The following is a 25435-nucleotide window of genomic DNA, read 5'->3' as shown; positions in this document are numbered from 1 at the left end:
GGGAGCTGCCGAGTCAAGTCAGGGCCATTCTGGGGCATGGGTGTACTGTCCAGGGCAGAGTGCTTGTCCCGGACACAGGGTCAGCCCGGGTGACCTCCCAGGCTGGGAGAGGGCTTCAGCTAGAGGAGGGTGGGAGCCAAGGGAGGGAACAGCACCTTTACAGCAACATAATTGCTCCTATCTAGCACAGCACATTATTTCTGTGCTTGACAAGTGAGTATAAGGACTGCACACTGGAAGCCATGATGGGTTTAGGCTTATTCTAGGGTATTGGGATGAGGCTCATAAACTCTTAGAGGGGCAGGGACCACCACTCCTAGCGACACTTGGCATCCAAGAAGGGTAGTTTCATGGTCAGGCCTAGTAGTGCTGCTTAGGCTGGCAGTGCTGGAGAGCAGAAGGATTATACATTCGGTGCTCAGGTGCATCCATAGCTATATCCTGGCAGTGCTCAGGGACCAGGCAATTCCAGTGCATGTACTTGAGTTCCCAGACTTTCAAGGTAGGCACCCCTGATGACTGCCCCACCCCCTTCATTTGTGCTTTCTCAGCAATGAAATACTTATCAAGTACAGGTTTATGTGAAGAGACATGATAGGAGCTGGAGAGATAGTATGGAGGTAACACATTTGCCTTGCATGCAGAAGGTCGGTGGTTCAAATCCCGGCATCCCATATAGTCCCCTGAGCCTGCCAGGAGCGGTTTCTGAGCGTAAAGCCAGGAGGAGTAACCCCTGAGCACTGCCACGTGTGACCCAAAAACCAAAAAAAAAAAAAGAAAAGAAAAGAAAAGAAAAGATATCAGTACTGAATAGGAATATGGGAAGATGCCCTGACTGAGTTATCCCTGGCTTTGTGAAATACAGCTTTGTCCTGAGCACAGGCTGGCCCTGGGAGAAGGAAGACATAGAGAGGAGGGTGGAGGAAGAAGAGGTGAGAGAGGAAGAGGGATATGAGGGTGATGGCCCATGATTGCCTGCAGCAATTGTCCATGAAAGGTGGCTATTCAGATTTCTTTGGTGGGGGAGGACTTTGTTGTTCAGGAACTAGTTAGGCTGGAGAGGAAAAATCTGCAGGATTCTTTCTCTTCTGCATCTTGGAGAGAATAGTATAGAGGGGTAGAAAGGGTCTGGGCTTGGCATCACACAACTGGAAACCCCCCCTCCTAATATTTCTGCCACAGTGCTCCAGGACTGATCTCTTTGACTCCCCAACTCTTATTCTCTCTCAGAGATTATGAAGTAGGGCCCAGGAGAGGTCAGGAGACTAAGGACAGGCCCTGTGCAGGCCAGAGTCCAGTGTTAATGTGTCTGTCACTGCTGAAAGTGACCCTGAGCATTGTTACCTATGGTCTAAGAACACACTTAAAACCCATGGGACACAAACAGACCCCACTTTGTAGGGTGAACTGATGGCTTGGGATGGGGGTTAAGTTGGGTTCTGAGTCCCAGTTAAGAGGCAGGGCCTGTGGCTGGAGCAGTGGTGCAAGCAGTAAGGTATCTATCTTGCCCATACTAGCCTAGATGGATCCCTCAGCATCCCATATGGGTCCCCAAAGCCAGGAGTAATTTCTGAGCACATAGCCAGGAGTAACCCCTGAGCATCACTGGGTGTGACCCAAAAACTAAAATAAATAAATAAATAAAAAGAGGCAGGGACTGTTGCAAGTCAGCCTCTGAAGAGGTTGACTGATGGAGGGATGGAGGATGAGGTCTTTCCCCTCCAGCTCAGAGCACACGTCTGCCACTCTGTTCAGCCGGCAGTTCTGAGGTGAAGCAGTGGGTAAACAGCTCGCAGACAGTCAGGCTTGTGGAAATATTAGTTTTATTCGGTGGACAAGACTGAAGCCCAAAGCCTCAGCATCAGTTCCAGCCAAAAGCCCCCTCGCCTTCCACAGACCCTTATTTTTACCCCCCAGAATCAGGTACCACCCAATGGTGGGAACAGAATCAGGTACCATCCTAGGGTGGGGGCAGAATGCCAGGTCTCACCCTAGGGTAGGGTCAGTAACATCATAATCCCATAAAATGTTTACATACACAACAGGGACTTCTTTGGGGATGAACAGAGATCTTTGTTTTGCCTCAAGGACTCTCATGACGAAAATCTAAGTCTTAGGGGCTGAGGAGATAGGTCAAGTGATAGAGTCTCTGAGTTCAGTCCTTGGCACTACATGGACACCCCAGAACCACCGGGCTTAATATTACTGGGAGCTGCTCCCAGCACCCTCATCACTGTCACTTTCCCAATAGGAAGAACCCTCTAATTTTAAAGTCAAAAGGAAGGGCGTGTGTACATACAAATTAGGCAACCTTAGCCTGATTGCTTTTAGTCTAAGTATTGTTTCCCTTCTTCTGTTTCTATCGATATAAACAGGGATCACTGAGCTTTCCCACAGCTGCTGTGCAGGTGAGGAATGGGAATGCACCAAAAATCCTGATAGAGAGCCAGAGTTCTCCCATTCCCCTGCCCCTTGGCTTGGGGAGCCTGTGTTTCACTGGCTTCTCAAGAGGCAGTCCTGGATGAGGCTAAGCAGTGGATGGACTTGGCATTCCAGAGGTCTGTTCCTCCCAAATTGCTGGCAACAGCTGGCACTAGTGAACTGAGCTTTTAGAGAAGAGCTGCGTGGATACCCATGACATTTGTAGTCACCTCTCAGTGTCTCCAGCACCACAAGCAGTACCTCCTGAGTCCCTTATCAAATTTGGCATGAGAGTAGGTGTGTATATCTGTATCTGCGGTGGTCATGTAACCTGTGTTCATGTGTTCCTATGTGTGTCTGCTTATATGAAGCATGTTTAAAACATTCCAGGATCCTACCAGGTCCTAAAATGATGGACTCCAGGAGGTACTTCTCTGAACCATATCCAACCCTTTCCAATCTCATTCTCTTTTTCCCTCACCTGTTGGATTTTCCTTCCCCATTCCTTTCCTTTCTTTCCTCCTTTCTTCATAATTTCCGTGTTTCTTCTTCTTCTTCTTCTTCTTCTTCTTCTTCTTCTTCTTCTTCTTCTTCTTCTTCTTCTTCTTCTTCTTCTTCTTCTTCTTCTTCTTCCTCTTCCTCCTCCTCCTCCTCCTCTTCCTCCTTTTCCTCCTCCTCCTCCTTTTTTGGTTTTTAGGGGTTTTTTGGGTTATACCCTGGCAGGCTTGGGGTACCAATGGGATGCCGGGATTTGAACCACTGTCCTCCTACATGCAAGGCAAACTCCCTACCTCCATGCTATCTCTCTGCACCTCCCCCCATGTTCCTTCTTTAGTTTCCTAAACCCTCTCCTACTTTCCATCTCTCTTTGTCTTTCTCTGCCTCTGTCTCTCTGTCTCTCTCTCTCTTCTGTTGGAAGCTAGAAAAATATTCTAGGCAACATTTAATACAGCATCTTAAAAGTATTATTGAAAGTAAACAAATAAGACAAAGTTGCCAACCTTTTCCCTGGAGCTTATGTGTGAGATGAAGGAAGGTGATGATAAGCATTAAGCAAATATGAAAGCTAATTGTGTAATTATCAGACAGATAAATTGCAAAGGTAATTAAACAGAATGGTTTGATTAGTATGGCTTGAGTGGGTTGAATGGCTTAAGTGGTAGTGAGTTGGGGTATAGTAAAATCAGAGTTGATAAAAGAATATGATACTTACTTGACCTGGAAAATAGGGACAGGGAGATAACTCTGGGGATCATGGGCATGTGTCTTGTATATACAGGGACCCAAGTTCAAACCCCAGAACCCCACTCTTCAAAACTTCTGGTTTTGAACATTGAATAGTCCAGCCTAATAGGTCAGGTATTGCTGGAAGTGCTTCTGGGTCCCCTGAGTACTATGTTTTGGGGGTGGTGCTGCAAGGAACTAAAAGAAGGCCAAGTTGCTGGGCACATTGAATGGAAGGATTCTGAATGCTACCCTGTGTGACCGTTGATAGTTTTGGGAGAGTTTTGATCTGGGAAATGCTCTGCATTTTTGCTTTGTTTTGTTTTGTTTTGGTTTTAGGGCCACATCCAGTGACACTCAGGGGTTACTCCTGGCTATGTGCTCAGAAATCTCTCTGGGCTTGGGGGACCATATGGGACGCCCAGGAATCAAACTGTAGTCCGTCCTGGATCAGCCACATGCAAAGCAAACGCCCTACCAGTGCACCATCGCTTTGGCCCCATTAAGTCTGCATTTTTATGTGACAGTTCGAGGTCACCTCTGTCAGTCCTCAGAGGCTGCTTCTGGATTTATGATCAGGAATTGTCTTGGCAATGCTCAGCAAGCCGTAGGGGAAGCCCAGGATTAAACTGGGATCAGCCTCATGCAAGGCCAGAACCTGTCCTCTCTCTCCAGCCCCCATTAGGTGTACACTTTTGACTCGTGCCAGGGGTGTGGAGACTACATGGTGTGGGGACACAAGTTGGGGGTAGTACATTAGGAGGATCGGACATGAAATATCGTTTATTTGCTTTTACTGTGATCATAGTGTCTCTATCTTGAATTTGTGTTTATGCACTGAGTGCTTTCTAGGTACTATGCATTGTGCTAAGCACTTTATTTATAGATCCATGAGTTCATTCACAACTTGCTCAACCCTATTGGGGAGCTATCGTAATCTCCATTTGCAGATAAAGAAACTAAAACTCAGAAGAGCAGTTAAAAAGGGAAACAACTACAAGATTGTTGTGGCTCGAGGGCAGGATAGATGCCTTATATATGACCATGGCTCAGTCCCTGACACCAGGCTACCATTGCCACTCCCATCACTCCTTGCACACGCGCACGCACGCGCGTGCACACACACACAAACACACACACACACATACACAGGGACTAGTAGTCCTCACTCATAAAAATAGCTTTTATAAATAAATGAGAGATATTATTTTTCCAATCCCTTATACACAAAGGCATACCAGTCACAGAATCAGAATTCAAATCAAGGTCTGACTCACTCCCAACTCAACTACTACCCTGTCCATTAAAACAGAAAACAGAAACCTCCTATTACAATAATGATCAGATTACCTGTTAATTGTGCTCAGCATCTGCCAAGCACAATAGCTTTGCTTGTACATCACTTGTCTGTTGCCCTGATAGTGTTGGCCTCACTTTCACCAGTCCTGAGCGTACCTAAATAAGGACTTATTGCTCAATCGTAAGTATTTCGTCCTTGGTCTTTAGACACAAAGGTATATCCTGGCAGAATCAGAATTCAAACCCAGGTCTGCCCTTTCTATCTTAACTTATAATTTAATTAGGGATCAAGTGATGGGCTGACCTATATTGACCTATATGATATGAACCTACTTTTTTTTTTTTTTTTTTTTGGTTTTTGGGTCACACCCGGCAGCACTCAGGGGTTACTCCTGGCTCTAGTTCAGAAATTGCTCCTGGCAGGGATTTTAACCACCGACCTTCTGCATGCAAGGCAAATGCCTTACTTCCATGCTATCTCTCTGGCCCCTATTTGGACCTACTCTTACTTGGTCTTCCCCAATAAGCTAGATTGAGGTTTTTATGGTAACTGCAGAAGTGCTAGAAAGAAGGGACCCAGTCTTTTGAGAGGCAGCCTTGGGACTGAGTATCCTGTTTGCTTGCTATGTGTTTTCAGTTGACCATTGTAAGTCACAAGGTCATTCAGAGTCAAAGGGTAGGAAAGTGGAATAGGAGGTGAGGAATAGAAAACCTCTAGCCATAAGGACATAGGTACTTTTGCAGAGTGTTCCTTGGGACACAAAATGATCTGAATAGAGGCTAAAGAGTGGGCTTCTGATTCCAGATAGTCCCTACCCATATACTATGCTTGTGAAGCTTTTATTTAAATCTCTACATATTATGAGCATGCTTTATTCACTCAGAGTGTGGCTATAGACTTCTAAGTTAATAGACTGCCTGTGCTGTGTAGTTCTCAGAAGTAGGGGTTTGAAAATAGAGAATGAGCCTGTAAGTCCTGCTGACAATCTTTCCTCTGAAAGTAGTGGGTGCCTAGAGATCGGTAGGGGGTGGGTGGGCAGGTGCTATTGCAGAGCCCAAATTAGGACTCTCTGGGATGGAAAGTGGGAAGTCAAGACAAAGAGTGAGCGGGAGAGAAAGATCAGACACAAAATTGTTGTTTAATTATTTAATTTTACGCACCGTGATTTATAATAGTGTTCACAGGTCCTACATGCATATAGCATTCCAAAACCACACTCTCCACTAGGGTACACTTCCTTCTTCATCATCTGAGGTTTCATCTCCTCAACCTACCAATCCACAACCATCCTCCTCCTTACTGTGGTAAATTCAGTTCTGTAGAACAGTTCTCAGGTTTGTTTAAACATCTAATTTTGAAATCTCAAGAGATTTCACCAATCAGTTGTAATAGAGCATGCTTTAGCCCAAACCAAGTGCTGTCTTCCTATTTTTTTTTCCTGTCTTCCTATTTAGAGAATGATGGATGGACACTAGCTAAGACTCAGCACTAGATCAGTGATCAGCACTCGACTCTGGTATTGGTCCTGACATTATCACTGCAATCAATTGCTTTGTTTATTTAACTGCCAAGGAAGAGTCCCTTAGAAAGATTGGAGGTGTTGCAGTTAGTCTGGATTTTTTTTTTTTTGCTCTTGATTTAGTCATTAATGAAAGAAATAAATCATTGGCTTGAGAGGAAGGAACACAGAACACAGATTGTTGCTGTTCCATTCAGCTTATCAGCTGAACATGACATACATCAGTCTTATAACATGTGTTAGAACAAGAACCTGGGCCCGGAGAGATAGCACAGCAGCGTTTGCCTTGCAAGCAGCCGATCCAGGACCTAAGGTGGTTGGTTCGAATCCCGGTGTCCCATATGGTCCCCCGTGCCTGCCAGGAGCTATTTCTGAGCAGACAGCCAGGAGTAACCCCTGAGCACCGCCGGGTGTGACCCCCCCTCCCCCCCCCCAAAAAAAAAAAAACCAAAAAAAAAAAAAAACAAGAACCTTCAGTGGGGTGGTTTGGTCAGAACTGATGTGTGACAAAAGTTGAAGTGGACGAGCAGTTGGAATATGAAAGTAACTTCTAATCTCTTTCCAGATTGCAGCCTTTGTTTTGCCCTTTCCCCCAGAAATCCTCCCTGGGGCTCCTAGAAGTGACTTTAATCAGGATTAAAAAAATAATAATAAAGTCTTTATTTAAACACCGTGGTTTACAAAGTTGCTCATAATACAGTTATTTCTGGCATTCAGTGTTCTAGCACCAATCCCACCATCAGTGTAATATTCCCTCTACCATTGTTCCCAGTTTCCTACCCTCTCCTGGGATTGCTCTTTGGCAGGTACAAATAATTTCTTAATATTACTTGTTACAACTAAATAGAAGTATAAAAAGCTTCATTAAAAGAAAATTTGAAAACTGGTCATATTTCACAATGGGTTCATTAAGTCATTGTCTAAAGATTTACTAAGCTATTTGTTGCTAGTTGAACATTTTATTACTTGGTTTTGTTTGTTGAGTTTAGGTGGCTTCTATAATAATTTCACATCTCATTTGGTGTGTTCTTACTGGGATGCCAGTATTGAAAAATATAGTAACTCCCAGGAGTTAGGGAAATGAGCTGGTGGTTGCTATGGGTCATGCATATGACTACTAGAGCTTTCGGAAATTGGAAGTGGGGAGGTTTCCCCTGTGATGTTTCTGGGGAGGAAAAAAAACCCCAATGTTTCAGCAGACTATAAGGTTTATCTGGTCTACCTAGCTTCTGGGTCTTTGAAAGAAAGCCTCAAAAAGAAAGCACAACAGTAGCCAGAAACAGCAACAACAAAAATACCTCCCCCCAAGTTGAGACAAGTGAAGGACAAAAACACATTTTAATCATCTAAAAAAGGCATTTGAGGAACCATATCATTTCTGATTAAAAGCAAACCTCTTAGTGCAATGGGGCTGAAGGGCTGGAATTGCCTTGCTTGTTAAACTATATCTACTAAAAGTCTCAAAACAAACCTTCATGGAATGGTGTGAAACATAGAGCTCTTTCTATTACTATTTGGGTTCAACAGAGATCTCTAATCTCTAATCTCATCCTTTTCATTCATAGATTTGTAGAGCCAGCTAAAACAGATTTTTTTTAAAGGTAAAAATGAGTACTTCTGAATGGAAGAAACAACTGTTCATAGAGGTTCATAGATGTTCATAGATGATAAGATTATGTAACTAAGGGGCCAGCGAGGTGGCGCTAGAGGTAAGGTGTCTGCCTTGCAAGCGCTAGCCAAGGAAGGACCGTGGTTCAATTCCCCAGCATCCCATATGGTCCCCCTAAGCCAGGGGCAATATCTGAGCACTTAGCCAGGAGTAACCCCTGAGCATCAAACGGGTGTGGCTCGGAAAACCAAAAAAAAAAAAAGATTATTTAATTAAAATGTAGAAGAATTAGAATAAAAATAAATATTGTGGTTTGGATGTATGTCAGGGCTTCATATATGCAAAACTACGAGCCCAGCCTAGATCCAGTATTTCAAAAACAGTTATCTTCTTATATGCCATCAATAGCTAGGAAGTATAATGGAAATAGACATAGTGTCAACTATTAGAAAATATTAAAAGGGTGAAGTTAAAGGGGAAAAATACAAAGGGTTAAAGTGAAGAAAACTGGACCAGTGAACTAGCATAAAGAGTTAAGGCATGTGCCTTAATTACACCCAACTCTGGTTCAGTCGTTGACATACCACATGAGTTCATGAAAGTTTTCCCTGTACCACAGCCTGAGCATGGAACTACTTCCTAGTGATCCACTGGACTACAGGACCCAGGCATCATGTCCTTAGTTCCTATACAATTGTCTAACCAAGTCAGCAGAACTCACAGAAGTCCTGAGGCCTTCCTGAGCACTGCTTAGAGGACTTAGACCACACACACACACACACACACACACACACACACACACACACAAATAACTATAAAATGAATTGGTAGGGGCTAGAGCAATAGCACAGCAATAGGGTGTTTGCCTTGTATGTGGCTGACCCGGGACAGACATGGATTCAATCCCTGGCATCCCATATGGTCCCCTGAGCCTGTCAGTAGTGATTTCTGAGAGCAGAATTAGGAGTAACCCCTGAGTGCCACTGGGTTTGGCCAAAAAAAATTTTTTTGAATTGGTAGATATAATGAGATGATTTACAATTTTAATGTAAAATCAATAATATGAGTATTTAATATTTTTTTAAATCTTTAAATATTTAGGGGCCAGAGCCAAAACACAGCGATAGGGTATTTGCCTCACATGGCTGATTCAGGATGGACCTTGGTTGGATCCCTAGCATCCCATATGGTCCCCCAAGCCAAGAATGATTTCTGAGTGCACTGGGTGTGGCCTAAAATCCCCCCCCCCAATTTAAATTTAAAGAAATTAGTTGTTCTCAAATTAACCTATGTCTTTTGTGTACTCTTCATATAAAATCCCAGTAATGTTAAATATAACAAGAAAATGTTCTAGAAAGTACACCAAGGGGGGAAAGGATTTTCTCTATCAAGTATCACTCTATATTAATATTGTCATATTAAGGTAATTGTCAAACGTTAAGAGGCCTGAGAGAAGGTACCATGACATTTGCCTTGCACATGACTATCCAAGGCTAAATCCCCAGTATCCCATCTGGTCCCCAAGCACTGCCAAGAATGATTTCTGTGCAGTCAGGAGTAAGCTCTGAGCACCATGACACATGGCCCCAAAAACTGCACTTAAGGCTCCGAGAGATAGCACAGCGGTGTTTGCCTTGCAAGCAGCCAATCCAGGACCAAAGGTGGTTGGTTCGAATCCCGGTGTCCTATATGGTCCCCCGTGCCTGCCAGGAGCTATTTCTGAGCAGACAGCCAGGAGTAACCCCTGAGCACCACCGGGTGTGGCCCAAAAACAAAAACAAAAACAAAAACAAAACTGCACTTAAAAAATAAAAGATTTTGTCAAGTTTTAAGTCCCTTTTACTGAATCTATAAAAATGTTCTAGATTACTTAAAATTCTAAAAATATAAATCAATCATTTTTATATTAGAGAAAAGTCATAGAGTAATATGCATATAAATTTATATATCAGACACATGAATAATGAAATATAATTGAAGGAAGATATAAAATTTAAAAGTCATTAAAAAGTTTTAAAGATATTATTTTACAATGTAAGATCTCTTTAATAGTGAAAAACTTTGTTTTTCTATAAAACAACATTCTTTTTTTTTTGTGTGTGTGTGTGTGGTTTTTGGGCCACACCCAGTGACGCTCAGGGATTACTCCTGGCTATGAGCTCAGAAGTCACTCCTGACTTGGGGGACCATATGGGACGCTGGGGGATCGAACCACTGTCCGTCCAAGGCTAGCGCAGGCCAGGCAGGCACCTTACCTCTAGCGCCACCACCCGGCCCCAAAACAACATTCTTGAAGAAAACTTTCTAAAAATAAAAGAGTAAAACTATATTTATAGGCCATAAAATGTTCTAACAAAATAATAAAATCCATTTCAAAAGGGACAGAAAATATTAAGAATTGGAAAACAGAAAAAGGAATAAATATCAAAAAAACATGTAAGAATTTGGTCTCACTTGTTATAGAGGAAATACTCAAAATTAGAACAATAGTGGGGCTGGAGAGATAGCATAGAAGTAGGGTGTTTGCCTTGCATGTGGCCGACCCAGGAGAGACCCGGTTCAATTCCTGGCATCCCATATTCCCCCAGCCTGCCAGGGGTGATTTCTGTGTGCAGAGTCTGGAATAACCCCTGAGCACCACTGGGTGTGGTTCAAAAACCCATCAATCAATAAATAGAGTTAAAAAAAAAAAAGAGAATGCTTGGCTGTATCAGACTAGATTAATGTTTTAGCAACACAGTTAAAAATTTAAACTACAGGAATTTTGCATTATAAGTACTACTGCTATGAATCTTCAAAAATTTGGTGACATGGCTCAAAGAGCAAGTGCACATGCTTTGCATGCGGGATCCCTGCTTTTGGTCTCTGGTATTACATGGTCCCCAAAGTACAATCTAGTGCATCCCAAAGCACCAAGCCAGGAGTATGCCCTGAGTACCACTAGCTATAGCCTAAAAACCAAAAACAATAGACACAAATACTCGTAGGCTATGGATATGGCATTATGTAGTGTAATGCCTGGTTTTTGTAAAAATTGACGTTCTGTGATTTACAATACTATTTATAATAGTTTCTCATGTATATGATTCCAACATCATAAACATGATCAATGTACCCACCTCCTTCTTCCAAGGATCCCAAAACCCCTCTCTTTCTCGAACCATTCCCCCAAGCTCAATTGGATAAATAAATTATTTTATTACATTGCTCTTGGTCCTTTGTTGCTACCTTGCTGTGTACCATTATGTTTTCATATGAAAGCGAGCTCTCTGTATCTATCCTGGCTTTGTTTGTTTGTTTTGAGGAGACTGACTTAATTCAGCATATTTTCCTTTTTCTATTTGTTTTTTTGTTTGTTTCTTTGTTTGGGGGCCACACCTGGTGACACTCAGGGGTTACTCCTGGCTTTGTGCTCAGAAATTGCTCCTGGCTCGTGGGACCATATGGGACATTGGGATCAAACCCAAGTCTGTCCTGGGTCAGCCGCATGCAAGGCAAATGCCCTATCACTGTGCTACTGCTCTGGCCCCCAGCATATATTCTAGTTACACTCATGTTGCTACAAACTGCTTGATTTTGTTCTTTCTTAGAACTGCAATATAGAGCCAGCATAATAGCACAGCAGGTTAGGCATTTGCCTTACATGCAGCCGACCTGGGTTTGATCCCCAGCATCCCATATAGTCTCCCAGAGCCTGCCAAGAGCGATTTCTGAGTGCAGAGCCTGGAGTAACCCCTGCGTGCCTCAGGGAGATGGTCCAAAAACAAAACAAAACAAAAAAAAAAAAAAAAAGAAGGAAAGAAGAAAAGAAAAGAACTGCAATATACTATTCTATTTGTATATGTAAGGCATCTTCTGGATCCATAGTTGGCCATGTGGGTTGTTTCCATACATGCCTGAGTTTATACTAAGTTTAGATGTGCCTGAGTTTGATGTCCTGTATTCTCCAACATTGCCAGCCTCAGCCCAGCCATTACCAAGCAGCAAATCTAGGCTATACTATGAGAATATCGTTGAGAATGGCCCTTATAAAAGTATCTAATAATTTATCAGTTGGGGATTGATTATATTTTATATTGTAAGCTCAAACTATGAAATCTTACAAACCCTTTAAAAAGAACAAAGTTCTGCCTGGGGATGTGACTAAAATGGTGGAGATTCTCTATGGCTGGGCTGCCTCAGCATGGCCAAGCGTGCCCCCCCCCCACAACAATAAACACATAGATGAGCAAAATATATATTTTGTTAATAGTATTGGAAGTTGTGTGTGGTTTTTTAGAAAGTTATGTAGGATCTGTGGGTAAAGTCTTACTATTTGGGTTAAATATTTATATCTAAGAACCAGTTGTGAGAGATTCATATCTATCTTGCAATTCAAGATGGGAAGAACCATGAGATGTGTTTTAAGTGAGGAAGAACTAAACTTTCACACATTTTATTGTCAGTGGGGAGGTTGGCCACATCCAGCTGTACTCAGGGTTTAAACTTGTCTCTCTTCTCAGGGATCATATAGGATGCTGAGTATCAAACCAGGGTCGGCCATATGCAAGGCAAGGGTCTTACCTCCTGTACAACCTTTTTGGCTCTATACTTTTACACTCTGGATACATTTCTACTTGTGTTAAAATTTGCAATGTTTTTGGTATTTTTAAAAAATAGAGGATAGGGCCGGAGAGATAGCACAGCGGCGTTTGCCTTGCAAGCAGCCGATCCAGGACCAAAGGTGGTTGGTTCAAATCCCGGTGTCCCATATGGTCCCCCGTGCCTGCCAGGAGCTATTTCTGAGCAGACAGCCAGGAGTAACCCCTGAGCATCGCTGGGTGTGGCCCCCCCAAAAATCAATCAATCAATCAATCAATCAATAAATAAATAAATAAAAATAGAGGATAATGGACAATGAAAGAGCTTACTGAGCCTATGCAGAGGCAGGATTTGATTTACATTACCACATGGTCTCTTAAGTTCCATCATGTGTTCCCCAAAATTCAAAAAGGGTACAATAAATTAGAAATATAACCATGCATTCATAAATTAGAAAATTTTATATATTGAAATGTTGAAAATCAGAACAAAAGCAATAGATACAGAAATAGAAACAGAGCGGATAGAGTATTTGCCTTGCACACAGCTGACCTGAGTGGGATCCCTGGCATACTGCCAGGAGTAAGTCCTGAACATCACCAAGTATGTCCCAAAAACAAAAATTAATTTAAAAAAATGTTTAAAATCTACAGAAGTAGTAATCAAGATTCTCCTTCCTATAACTTAATGATATTGTGGACATTTTGGAATGGGGGTGGGCTAAAATTGAGTGTAGAAGAATCAGTTCTGTAGAAAATATAAACATGGGGCTGGTCCCATGCTGGTCCCACCTCAGCATGATAGGTTCCCCTAAGTTCAGTCGGGAAAGCACAAAACCAGAAATAAGCTTTGAGCATCACCAAGAGTGGTTTAGATCACCCCCTACCCAACCCCCAACACTATAAACATAATGGGATGATCTTTAGAGAGAAAGAGTGCCTTAAAAAAAATGAGGAAAAAAATTTTAAGGGCCGGAGAGATAGCATGGAGGTAGGGCATTTGCCTTGCATGCAGGACAGTGGTTCGAATCCCGGCGTCCCATATGGTCCCCCGAGCCTGCCAGGAGCGATTTCTGAGCTTAGTTAGAGTAGGGCTGACCTACTTGCGTTCTAAGAAAGGACTAGAAAGAAAGTGGAGAAGGGTTCTGCCTAAATGTGATGTTATTGTTAGAATGTCCATGAATGAATGTCACAGCTCAGCTTCTCAGAGGGCTGCCATGAGATGAGGCTGAACTCCAAAGCAGACACCACAGTCAGGGTGGAGATAAAATAAATAAAATATGAAAGACCATGATGATCTGGTAGAGGGTGTGTGTATGTCTGTATATGTATGAAGCTGAAGAAGCTTAAAAACATTTATAGGGCCCGGAGAGACAGCACAGTGGCGTTTGCCTTGCAAGCAGCCGATCCAGGACCAAAGGTGGTTGGTTCGAATCCCGGTGTCCCATATGGTCCCCCGAGCCTGCCAGGAGCTATTTCTGAGCAGACAGCCAGGAGTAACCCCTGAGCAACGCCGGGTGTGGCCCAAACCCCCCCCCAAAAAAAATTTATAAAGCAATCAAGACTAGAGCATTAAAAATCATGCTGAACTCCTAAGGAAGGAAGTAAAGTCACTTGGCAGGGTTAGATTTTGGAAATAATAAGAGATGCTTCCATGAGGTAGAAGGTGCACATACCAGTGTGTTTGATTGTGTGTGTGTGTGTGTGCGCGTGCGCGTGCGCGCACACACACACACACACACACACACATGCTGGGAAAAGTGCTACAACAGTAGCTGTTAAAGATTGAATGTTAGAAGCTTAGTTCAAAGAGTTTCTAAAGGGAAAATAAAATCCCCATTTGACTCAGATTTGGTTCATTTTCTGAGACAGTGTCAAGAGGCACAAGATCAAATCTAACTTGAAACCATCCGGTTTGGAATTCAGCAGGCTCTGGAGCTGGAGCTAAGCTGCAGCCTGGCTAATGAGAAACTAGTCCTCTGCCAATACATGGCATCCCTCTGCATTCTCCTTGGTGAAAAGGATACAAAGAGAACACAAAGCAGAGAGAAGACCTAACAGGTCACTCAGAACAGTTATTTTGCAGACTCCCCACCTGGCTTTCTGGAAAACAGATGCATAAGAGCTCACAGGTTAGCCAGGATGCCCATCAGTGGCTTCATTCTTCAACCAGGGGCAGGATTTAACAAAATAAGAAAGGATACTTCACATATTTGTTGAACTATTGGCAGTGAGGAGAGGAGGAACAGGAGGAGGAAAACAGACCCAACAGAGAAGCAGTACCCTCATTCTTTGGATGTGAACACAGCTATGTAAAACTCAGATGAAGCTAGAAGACTGAAAACTTCCCAAATAAACTGTGTTCTTATTAGGTTCATGTTCTCAGTCAGACATGTTCAGAAATGCAATAAACCTATGGATATTTGTGTTTCAGGATTTAGCCTATGGAACTAACTACAGTTCCCAAATCCTCTTTTTTTAGGAAAAAAGATAACTTAGCAAGGACCTGGAAATCTAACTTCTTTACGCAAACAAAAAATACCACTTTCAATTGCATCCAGACCACTACAGACCTGTTGGATATTTTTAGTGTCTTGTGAGAAAAGCAGTATTGCTCACTTAGGGAAACGCTGCTCTAGAAACTCAGGAAGTTAGGATTATCTCCAGGGACTGGAGAGATAGTACAGAGGTTAAAGCAATTGTCTTGTACTGACTGCACCTGTTTCGACTCTAAACACTGCATGTGGTCCCCTGAGCCCTGCTGCATGTAGCCCAAAAACTCCAAAAAGAAAAGAAAAGGAAGAAAGGGGCATCTCTAGTATGTCCTTGTAGTTTGTCAGGGATTTCTGGAACCATCCCTGTTGTCAATCTCAGTGTAGGCATACTTAGGTTTTCCCCACAGCCTGGGAGCCTGGGCGCTGCCTGCCAGCTCCAGTCTTTCCCCTTCACTCCATTCTTTCTGCTGCCTGCGACTTCTTGCCAAACTTGAGCTCTGCTGTCACTTTGATGCTGAGAATCTTTAAATGATAGGCAGAGCCTTTTATAATGTCCCCACCGCCCACATCTCTGGATCCTACACCTGTTCTTATTCCAGCTTATGCTCTGCCTCACGGCCTCAGCTCTCTAGAACCAATCCTCAGAAACATAAGCTTGTGTCATCTTAGTGCCTGGATGACCTTGCCACTAATTACTGTTCCCATCAAGAGGCAACTTTTCAGATCATCTCTAGAAAACATTCCTGAACACCTCTGTGTCATATATGACTTACTTCTGCCACACCACACACAAACATATACACATACAAATACTCTCATACACAAATCTTGGAGCCCATGAGTGTGATTCCATCATAGCACCTGAGTGGGCAATTAATTCCATCTTCCAAATTCCATATTCTCACTGGCTGGTAATTTGATCTGATGCCCTAACTTGCCTGGGAAATGAGGTTATTATTATCTTTAGCAATAAAAATTCAGAATAGTGGGTATTTCTCCATTGAATCTGGTAGCATGCCTGACACATAGTGGGTGCTTCATGAATGTGCTAGAAGAAAGAGTGCCAGCCCTGCTTTTTCTGAAAATGCCAGAGCCTGGAGCCGGAGAGATAGCATGGAGGTAGTGCATTTGCCTTGCATGCAGAAGGTCAGTGGTTCAAATCCCAGCATCCATTCCATATGGTCCCCTGAGTCTGCCAGGAGAGATTTCTGAACATGGAGCCAGGAGTACCCCTGAGCCCTTGCTGGGTGTGACCGAAAAAACAAAACAAAAACAAAAAAAAAACAAAAAAAAGAAAAGAAAATGCCAGAACCAGAGCCAACTACATTGGAGGCTTTTCAGAGAAGATGAATCTGTCTTCCTATAAGACAAAAAGACAAATGCTCCTGGGACAGAAAGATGGTTTAACGGGCCTGAGCTCATGTTTTACATGTTGGAGGTTTGGAGCTCAATGCTCAACAACATTGCATGGTCCCTTAAATACCACAGGCAGGTTGGGATCTGCACAGGCCTTGTTGGACAATTCCTGACACTCCTCCTGGAGCATCTCAAGTTGCTATGGAGTGGAACTTCTAGGATGTATATGAATTACATGCAATCCATGTGTTATTCCAGGTCAGCTGCTGCCAGCAAACCGCAATACACCAAGTCCCATCGATCCTGACACCATCCAGGTCCCCGTGGGATATGAGCCTGACCCAGCTGACCTTGCCCTCTCCAGCATCCCTGGGCAGGAAATGTTTGATCCTCGGAAACGCAAGTTCTCAGAAGAGGAACTGAAGCCACAGCCCATGATTAAGAAAGCACGCAAAGTCTTCATCCCTGATGATCTGAAGGTAAATTGGAACTGGTAATGAGGATTTGGGTGAATGGAGGGTGGGCTTAAAGGCAGGTGAAAAGGCAACTGACCTGGGGCCAGAGTGATAGTACAGTTGGTAGGGCATTTGCCTTGCACACCAGGAGTAATTCTGAGCACAGAGGCAGGAGTCCAGTTGGGTGTGTCCCAATGAACCCAAGAAGATCTCAAAGTTCATTGATTCCTGATGCTTTCTGAACCTTGTTCTTAGTGGAGACCTTAGGAAAGTGGATTGCTTCCTAGGTAACTCTGAAATCTCTTTTTTGGCTGGGCAGGGAGAAGGGTTGAGACACAACTGATGGTGCTCAGGAGCTATTCCTGGCTCTAAACTCAATTTAAGATGACCACAGATGGTAGTTGGGATTGAAGCAGGATTAGTCCTGTAGTATCATGCCAGCCCTGAAATCTACCTTTCATGGCTTGATGACACCAGAATAAAGAGAGGCAATAACCCACTCGTGTGATTGATAACCCATTAAGGATGCTACTTTCTTCAGGGAAACTTATAAAAACCTAACAAAATTGAAACAAACTCAAAGCTGAAGGAGAGATTCTTTGGCAAAGGTCCATAAATAAACTCAGTCCTCTAAAGGATGCCATTCCTTAGGGAATTTATTGATTGTTAATCACTGCTATTTCCTTAGACCTTAGGGAAGAGTGCCTAGATAAGACTTTCTCTCCACATGGCCACTTTTGGAGGACCAGCAAGGGGAAGCAGTTTGTTCACTCTAAAGCTCAAGGAAGGATAACATGAGACTTGAGCAATAGTCTAACAGTTGAGAAATTTGTCTTGCATATGGCTGACCCTGATTCAATCCCTAGCATCCCATATAGTCCTTTAAGCAGAGGAAATTTTTGAGCATCACCAGATGTGGGCCTCCACAAACCAAACAAAATCATGAAATTCTCAATCAAAGGTTAATTCTCATATTTTTCCCCTACTATATTGAGGGGACATCTAATTTATAAAGGCAAATCATTTTAACATAGGAAGTCAGATAGAGCTTTAAATGAATGTAGCACATTGTACAGTCTCTTAGAAAGCTAATCCTTTCCACATGTAAGCCTTGTCCACTGAAACCAAAATATAACCATTTTTGATTAGCTATTGCTTAGCATTTTAGTTTATGTTCCTTTCCACTCCTAGAGACAATAGAGATGTGATTACGGACATTCAACTCCTTGGAACCAAGCCATCCATTAGTCCTTTCCTCATTTTTGATCCCCATTTCCCAAACCTAAATATGTTTGTTTCAAAGTGGTAGAGCTTCCCAGGCTGGGGGGAAATGAGATCTTGGAACCTTGTTCCAGAACAGATTTAAACCAGTCGCCTCTGCTTGTCTAAACTAGAAGGAGTATGGGAGGGCAAAGACCTGCCTGATTTCCACCACCTCCATCAGCCACAGACCTGAGCTGACCACATTCCCTGTCCCCGTGGGGTTAGATGCTTGTCTCTGGGTCAACAGGGATCTTAGAGATGCTTTAAATCAAAGCTGCCACTTTGCAGAGAAATGATGGAGATGAGGAAATTAGATAGACACTGGTTAGGGCTGGGCCCAGCCTGGTCCCTGCATCTTCCAGAAAGGTCACAGTGTGTTAAGAAGCATGTTAGGGGATGACAGACTGAGAGCTGTCAGCCTGAGCATCTACAGAGGAAAAAGCCGCCAGGAAACAGCAGCCACAAAATTAGTCTCCAAGCCGCTGATCAGGCTGCTGGAGATGGGCCTTGTGACCACAGACTGGGTGAGTTCCGCCCTGTGAAAGCATGCTGGGGGATGGGTCACCATGTCTCATTCTCTCTAGAAGCTTCCTTCATCCTGTGTTCTTAGTTATTCCATGCTGCGTGTTTTAGAACGCATCTCTGCAAAGAAATCAGGGAGCCCACTCAGCATGGGTTTTCTCTTCCATGGAGACCGCTGAGTAGTAGATGAAACTTCCAGCCAAACCTTCACAGGGGCTCCAAACTTAAAAGTTCAAAGGAAAGAGCCAGTTTACTTAATAGCCTGGGTAACCCTAGCAACCAAGAGGCCAGGCAAAAGCCTTCTGGGCTGGAATTATGCATATTGCTGCTGCCACAGACAGGCCTGACCTTTTCATATGCAGGTGGGAAGCTGGCAGAAATACTCTGATGCTACGGGTACTTAGTTAACTGCAGTTATGAGCAAAGCCTCAGGCCACAGACCACAGGCCTGTGTAAAGCAAGAAGCAGAGCTGGAACATCTTTCACTGCTGACAGAGAGGAGTGGGCTAAAGGTGGGCAAGAGAGGTGTCTGATCCTCAGCATGAAGAAAGCAAATCTAATGAGTTGATGATTGTGATCCCTTCCTCTTGGGCCATTCATTTGCCTTTGCTTGTGCCTCCTGGGAGAATTCAGGATTGACAGTCTGGGATTCCTAGCTAAGAACTTTTTAATCCAAACAAAACACAAGTGCAGCCCATTAAGTCATCTTTCTGGTCTTATAACTGATATCTTAACACTTTTTAAAACATCCATTGATTCACTGAACAAGTTTTTTGCAAATGCTTGTATATGCCAAGTCATGAAGATGCCAGTGTGAGTGAGTGCTGATATTGTTCCCACGTTCAAGGAATGCCTTGTTTGGAAAGAGAGAGAGAGAGAGAGAGAGGGAAGAGAGAGAGAGAGAGAGAGAGAGAGAGAGAGAGAGAGGGAAGAGAGAGAGAGAGAGAGAGAGAGAGAGAGAGAGAGAGAGAGAGAGAGAGAGAGAGAGAGAGAAAGGTATGTGGGGAGCCAAAGAGATAATACAGTGGGTAGGACACTTGTCCTTGCATGCACTGGCCCATGTTCAATCTCCAGCATTTAGTATGGTCTGAACCCCACCAGGAAAGATCCCTGAGAGAGAGAGAGAGAGAGAGAGAGAGAGAGAGAGAGAGAGAGAGAGAGAGAGAGAGAGAGAGAGAGAGAGAGAGATAAAAAGGTATGTGGGGAGCCAAAGAGATAATACAGTGGGTAGGACACTTGTCCTTGCATGCACTGGCCCATGTTCAATCTCCAGCATTTAGTATGGTCTGAACCCCACCAGGAAAGATCCCTGGGAATAGAGCCAGGTATAAGCTCTGAGTACTGCTAGGTAGGCCCCCAACACCACCAAAAAAAAAAAAAAAAGGTGTTAATATGTGAGTGAAGGACAGTTGAAGTAGTGTAAAACATGAGATCCTCAGAAAGATGAGGGGTGGAACTGAAACTGAGTGAGTGCTTGCTGGGTGTGGGAACTAAGTATCCACACAGCATCTGCACTACGGTTAGAGAAGAGAAGGGTACCAGATCTAGGGCAGCCCCAGTCATTGTCCTATTTCCCCCTCCCCATGCAATCAGGGGTAATGAAAGGCTACAGTTGGCTTTCCTAGCTAAGCACAGCCCTCCTCTTTCTTTCTTTCTTTCTTTCTTTCTTTCTTTCTTTCTTTCTTTCTTTCTTTCTTTCTTTCTTTCTTTCTTTCTTTCTTTCTTTCTTTCTTTCTTTCTTTCTTTCTTTCTTTCTTTCTTTCTTTCTTTCTCTTTCTTCTTTCTTTCTTTCTTTCTTTTCTTTCTTTCTTTCTTTCTTTCTTTCTTTCTTTCTTTCTTTCTTTCTTTCTTTCTTTCTTTCTTTCTTTCTTTCTTTCTTTCTTTCTTCTTCCTTCCTTTCTTCTTTCTTCTTTCTTTCTTTCTTTCTTTCTTTCTTTCTTTCTTTCTTTCTTTCTTTCTTTCTTTCTTTCTTTCTTTCTTTCTTTCTTTCTTTTTTTTTTTTTTTTTAGTTTTTGGGTCACACCCAGCGGTGCTCAGGGGTTACTCCTGGCTGTCTGCTCAGAAATAGCTCCTGGCAGGCATGGGGGACCATATGGGACACCGGGATTTGAACCAACCACCTTTGGTCCTGGATTGGCTGCTTGCAAGGCAAACGCCGCTGTGCTATCTCTCCGGGCCCAGCCCTCCTCTTTCATTCAACCATCCCCAGCTCCCCTGTTCCCCCTGAGAAGTCTCACTGCCCAATTTTTCCTAACTCATCTTTACGTGTGGTGGGCATGTGATCTCAGGGAGGTGAGGGCACTGCAACATTGTAAGGATGTTGATGGATACATAAGGACACCAGTGGACACCGTAAGAATTATAAAGGTCTGAAATAAGTCTAATGATTTCATTATAACAATTAAAATTTTCAGAGAGCAGAAACAGGAGAAGTTAGTTATTAAACAGAAATGGGCTGTTACCTTGAAGTCAGATGGGGGGTCCCTGATCCTTCTTAATCCAACTCCCTGACCCCTTTCCCTCATTTCCTGGTCTAAAATGCAAAACACTTCACCACCACTCCTGTCCTCTTTTCCTAAGCCTTTCCCAGAAACTTGATTTTTTTTGTTTGCATGTTTTGGGGCCACACCCGGCAGTGGCACACGGTGGTTACTCCTGGCTCTGCACTCAGAAATCACTCTTGGCAGGCTCGAGAGACCATATGGGATGCTGGGGATTGAACCCTGGTCTGTCCTGAGTCATCTGCATGCAAGGCAAATGCCCTATTGCTGTGCTATCGCTCCAACCCCAAAAACTTGATGTTAAGAGTTCTCTGTTTTCCTTGATCCTGTATTTCTGCCTGCAGATTTGAGTAGATGATTCCGGAAAATGCACTCCCAGGAACAGTGAGGCATGTGACAGGCATACTCACACAGGGTGGTTGGCATTGGTGTAGGAACTGGTGTGCCATCAAAGTTGTACAGAAACGGCAGCTGCACTGTTGATAATATGCTCTGAGACCTTGGGAAGTCCGGCTTCTGCTGGTCCCTCCCCTGCCCACACCACCACTGGGAGTAATTCCAGAGTGCAGAGCAAGGAGTAACTCTTGAGTATTAGTGGGTGTGCCTTCTCCCCAAATTCAAGATAAACAAGGACTTTGTTTACTTTCCATTATATTACATATGGTAATGATATGTATAATAAACCAGCAAACACTTTATAAGCATCAGCACCTGCTCTAGAGCAGGGGCTAAAAGATGGCCACTGAGCCATCTTTCTATCTCTGTGTAGGACACATGTCTGTCTGCTTAGTGTCATGGGCCAATCTGAGGCTGGGTCACCGATCTTGAGTCTTTCTTGCAGTCTTGGTGTCAACTCTGTTCCTCAAATACCTACTACTCCCTGGAATCCTGGGGGTGGGGGTAGCTACCTATCCGCCACTCGGAGACACAAACTGCAGGTGGTTCATCTTGCTGGAATGGAGGAATTTGCTGTTGTAAAATGTTTGGAGAAAAGGGAGTTTGCAAAATTCCCCAATGGACACCATAAGAATTAGGAAGGTCTGAAATAAGACTGATGATTCTCTTTCTTCCACAGAAGATTTCCTTCCAGGGGGTGGCACAGAAGGAGAAGGAGAAATTCTTTCAACGTTGATCTCAGTTAAATATTAGTTGGGTTAATTAAGGCCTGCAGCATAGTTAAACAGGAAATTAAGGTAAATTATTTAAACTCGAACATCAAATACAAGTATATGGATTGGCAGCATGTGGAAGCTTGGTTTAGTTTTTTTCATTTCTGATTTTAATTACCAAAGTGTACAAGACCAGTATATGCTATTCTCATAATTCAACAGCATGTAGAAGATGAGAAAGGCTCTCTTCTTACTTCACTGCTCTCCTTCGGTCCCCCACTCTAAAGACAGTGTTAATACCTTGAAATGAATTTCTCTGAAGTTCTTTATATGAGAAATGAAGAACATGACAAATTGTTAACCAAAACAAGATGAGGCCATAAATATTTATCTGCAAATTGCCATTGTTTCCCACCCCATCGTAGTATATCATGAACATCTTTTTGCTTCAGCTGGATCATTATTTATAACAGCTGCAGAGCATTCTTTTGTATGTCTCTATTATAATGTAGTTATTAAATCTCCTGATCATTCCTCCCCCCCATTATAAACAATACTGCAGTAAAGATTGGGTGCTTGCATCTATGTGTACACATGGGAAGTTTGCAGTAGGATAAAAATCCTAGAAGCAGAATGGCTCCATCAATGATAGGTACAACTAAATGAGTAACTGGTAGAGTTGTCTCAGTGGTCCTCAAACTATGGCCTGTGGGCCACATACTGTATTTTATCTGTTTTGTTTCTTCATTGCAAAGTAAGATATATGCCGTGTGCATAAGAATTCATTCATAAGTTTTGTTTTTACTATAGTCAGACCCTCCAGTGGTCTGAGGGACAGTGAACTGGCCCCCTGTTTAAAAAGTTTGAGGACTCCTGATTATCTTCTAATAGTCAGGTATCAGTTTATTCCAAAAAGGCAAAAAAAGATCCCGTGAAAGAAACGGTTTAATCAAGTACAATTTTTAGCAAAAAGCCAGAGTGATAGTACAGTGGTAGGACGTTTGCCTTGCACGCAGACCACCCAGAATGACGGATCCGAGTTAATCTCTGGCATCCATATGGTCCCCTGAGCCTGTCAAGAACTATTTCTGAGCACAGAGTCAGGGGTAATCCCTTAGCGTCACCAGGTGTGGCCCAAAAACAAAACAACAACAAAAAAGGAACTTTGGGGCTGTTGTTTAAGATGTGAATCACTTTAGAACTTTATATATCTTGGATATATCCTTTTCTGTATATATCCTGTACTATTTTTATGGTATTGTATTGCAAAAATGTCTTCCAGCCAATAGGGTATCTTTTCATTATTTTGCTTAAGTTTTGCACACAAAAAATTAGATATAGTACCATTTGTTATTTTTTTTTGTTTTGCTTATTATTGTCAGTAGAAATTGCATGTGTTTCTGCATCCTTTGAAGACACGGCTATATTGAATAGTCTTGGCATATCTGTTGAAAACCAATACATTGATAGGTTTATTTCTTTTATTAAAAAAGAAAAAGGGGGTATTGGGGCCAAAGAAATAGCACAGCGGTAGGGCATTTACCTTGCACATGGCCAACCCAGGACTGACAGTGGTTCGGTTCCTGGCATACCATATGGTCCCCTGAGCCTGCTGAGGGAGATTTCTGAGCGCATAGCCAGGATTAATTCCAGAGCATCATCCAGTGTGGCCTATAAACCAAAAAAGGGGGGAAGGTATTTAATTGATAATACAGCTGGTAGGTTGCTTGCCTTGATTGCAACTGACCCTTATGCTATATCCAGCATCCCAGTTGGTCCTCTGAGCACCGCCAGTGGTAATTCCTGGGTACAGAGTCAGGTGTGGACCCAAAACAAGAAAAAACAAAACCATGGCATGAGCTCTTTGGTTTCCTAATGCAAAACCCCAGCTCTCTCCCGGGTTGCATGTTCTGCCCCTGCCCCCTGTCACAGGAGTGGGCAGGCAGGTGTGCCCCTGCCCGGGAGTGGGAGCTCCTTTGCACCCCACAGATCAGAGTCTCAGCTTTGCACAATGAGTGGTGCAAGGCCACAGGAGTGGAGAGAGCCCTGCTTGCTGAAATCTAATACCTCGTGTCTCTTTCCTCGTGTGGCTAATGAGCAGGATGACAAGTACTGGGCCCGGCGCAGAAAGAACAACATGGCAGCCAAGCGCTCCCGCGACGCCCGAAGGCTCAAGGAGAACCAGATCGCCATCCGAGCATCCTTCCTGGAGAAGGAGAACTCGGCGCTGCGCCAGGAGGTGGCCGATCTGCGCAAGGAGCTGGGCAAGTGCAAGAACATCCTGGCCAAGTACGAGGCCCGCCACGGGCCGCTGTAGGACTACCGAGCATGGGGACGGTTCGTTTCCTGGCCCGGGACACCGCACCGAACCCCAAACACACCTTTCTGACATCAGCACTTTACCAGAGGCATCCACGCGACCCACTCCCGTCTTGGTGTGTTGTGTGCGTGTCCACGTGCTTGTGCGCCTGTTTTGTGGTCGGGGTCTGCGCGCCCCCATGCAGGTAGGCCCTCCTCTGTCAGTGCCCCCACCCCAAAGAAAGGTGCCCATGTTTTTACTGGACTCAGGAGACCTCCATCAAGTGGGGTTTCTCCGCCACCTCCACCCCTACTTTCCACTCCCGCGCTTTTCCACGTTGCTTCTCCTCCTCTTGGTTCTCTGCCCTCTCCCGGGCCCCCTCGGCTTGGAATTCTCTAAGCAGGACCCTGATAACAATTTTTTTAATCTATCTCCTTTTTTCCAGACACTGCAAACTCTTGTTTCAGTTTAATCTGTAAGTTTAAACATGCTGATGAGGTGCACAGAATAATTTAGCACTACACTGCAGTTATTCAGTTATAGGTTGCTTTCCTCCTCTTCGGTTCCGTGATCCTCGTCTTCAAATTTGAAGTGCTGTTTAGATGAATTAGATCCCATACTTACTGCTATCGACTAAGTTTCCTTTTAATTCTACCAACCACCCCCCTCCCAGATAAGTAAGAGTACTATCCTAGAACACAGAGTGTGTTTTTTGCACTGTCTGTACCTAAAGCAATAATCCTATTGTACGCTAGAGCATGCTGCCTGAGTATTACTAGTGG

The 25435-nt window shown here is 43.6% G+C and overlaps 1 protein-coding gene across 1 annotated transcript in view; it reads left to right on the top strand.

Moving 5' to 3' along the window:
• Positions 1-25028, top strand: part of HLF (HLF transcription factor, PAR bZIP family member) — a 64610-nt gene extending 39582 nt beyond the window's left edge. The window contains exons 3-4 of the mRNA XM_049772545.1: positions 16763-16983; positions 24456-25028. Of these exons, the coding sequence (XP_049628502.1) occupies positions 16763-16983; positions 24456-24671 (437 nt within the window). The 3' untranslated portion in view covers positions 24672-25028. The remainder of the gene's footprint in view (positions 1-16762; positions 16984-24455) is intronic.
• The last annotated feature ends 407 nt before the right edge of the window (positions 25029-25435 follow it).

This window comes from Suncus etruscus, chromosome 1, assembly GCF_024139225.1.
Source record: "Suncus etruscus isolate mSunEtr1 chromosome 1, mSunEtr1.pri.cur, whole genome shotgun sequence".
Taxonomy (NCBI): domain Eukaryota; kingdom Metazoa; phylum Chordata; class Mammalia; order Eulipotyphla; family Soricidae; genus Suncus; species Suncus etruscus.
This window is presented reverse-complemented; position numbering and strand designations above follow the sequence as displayed.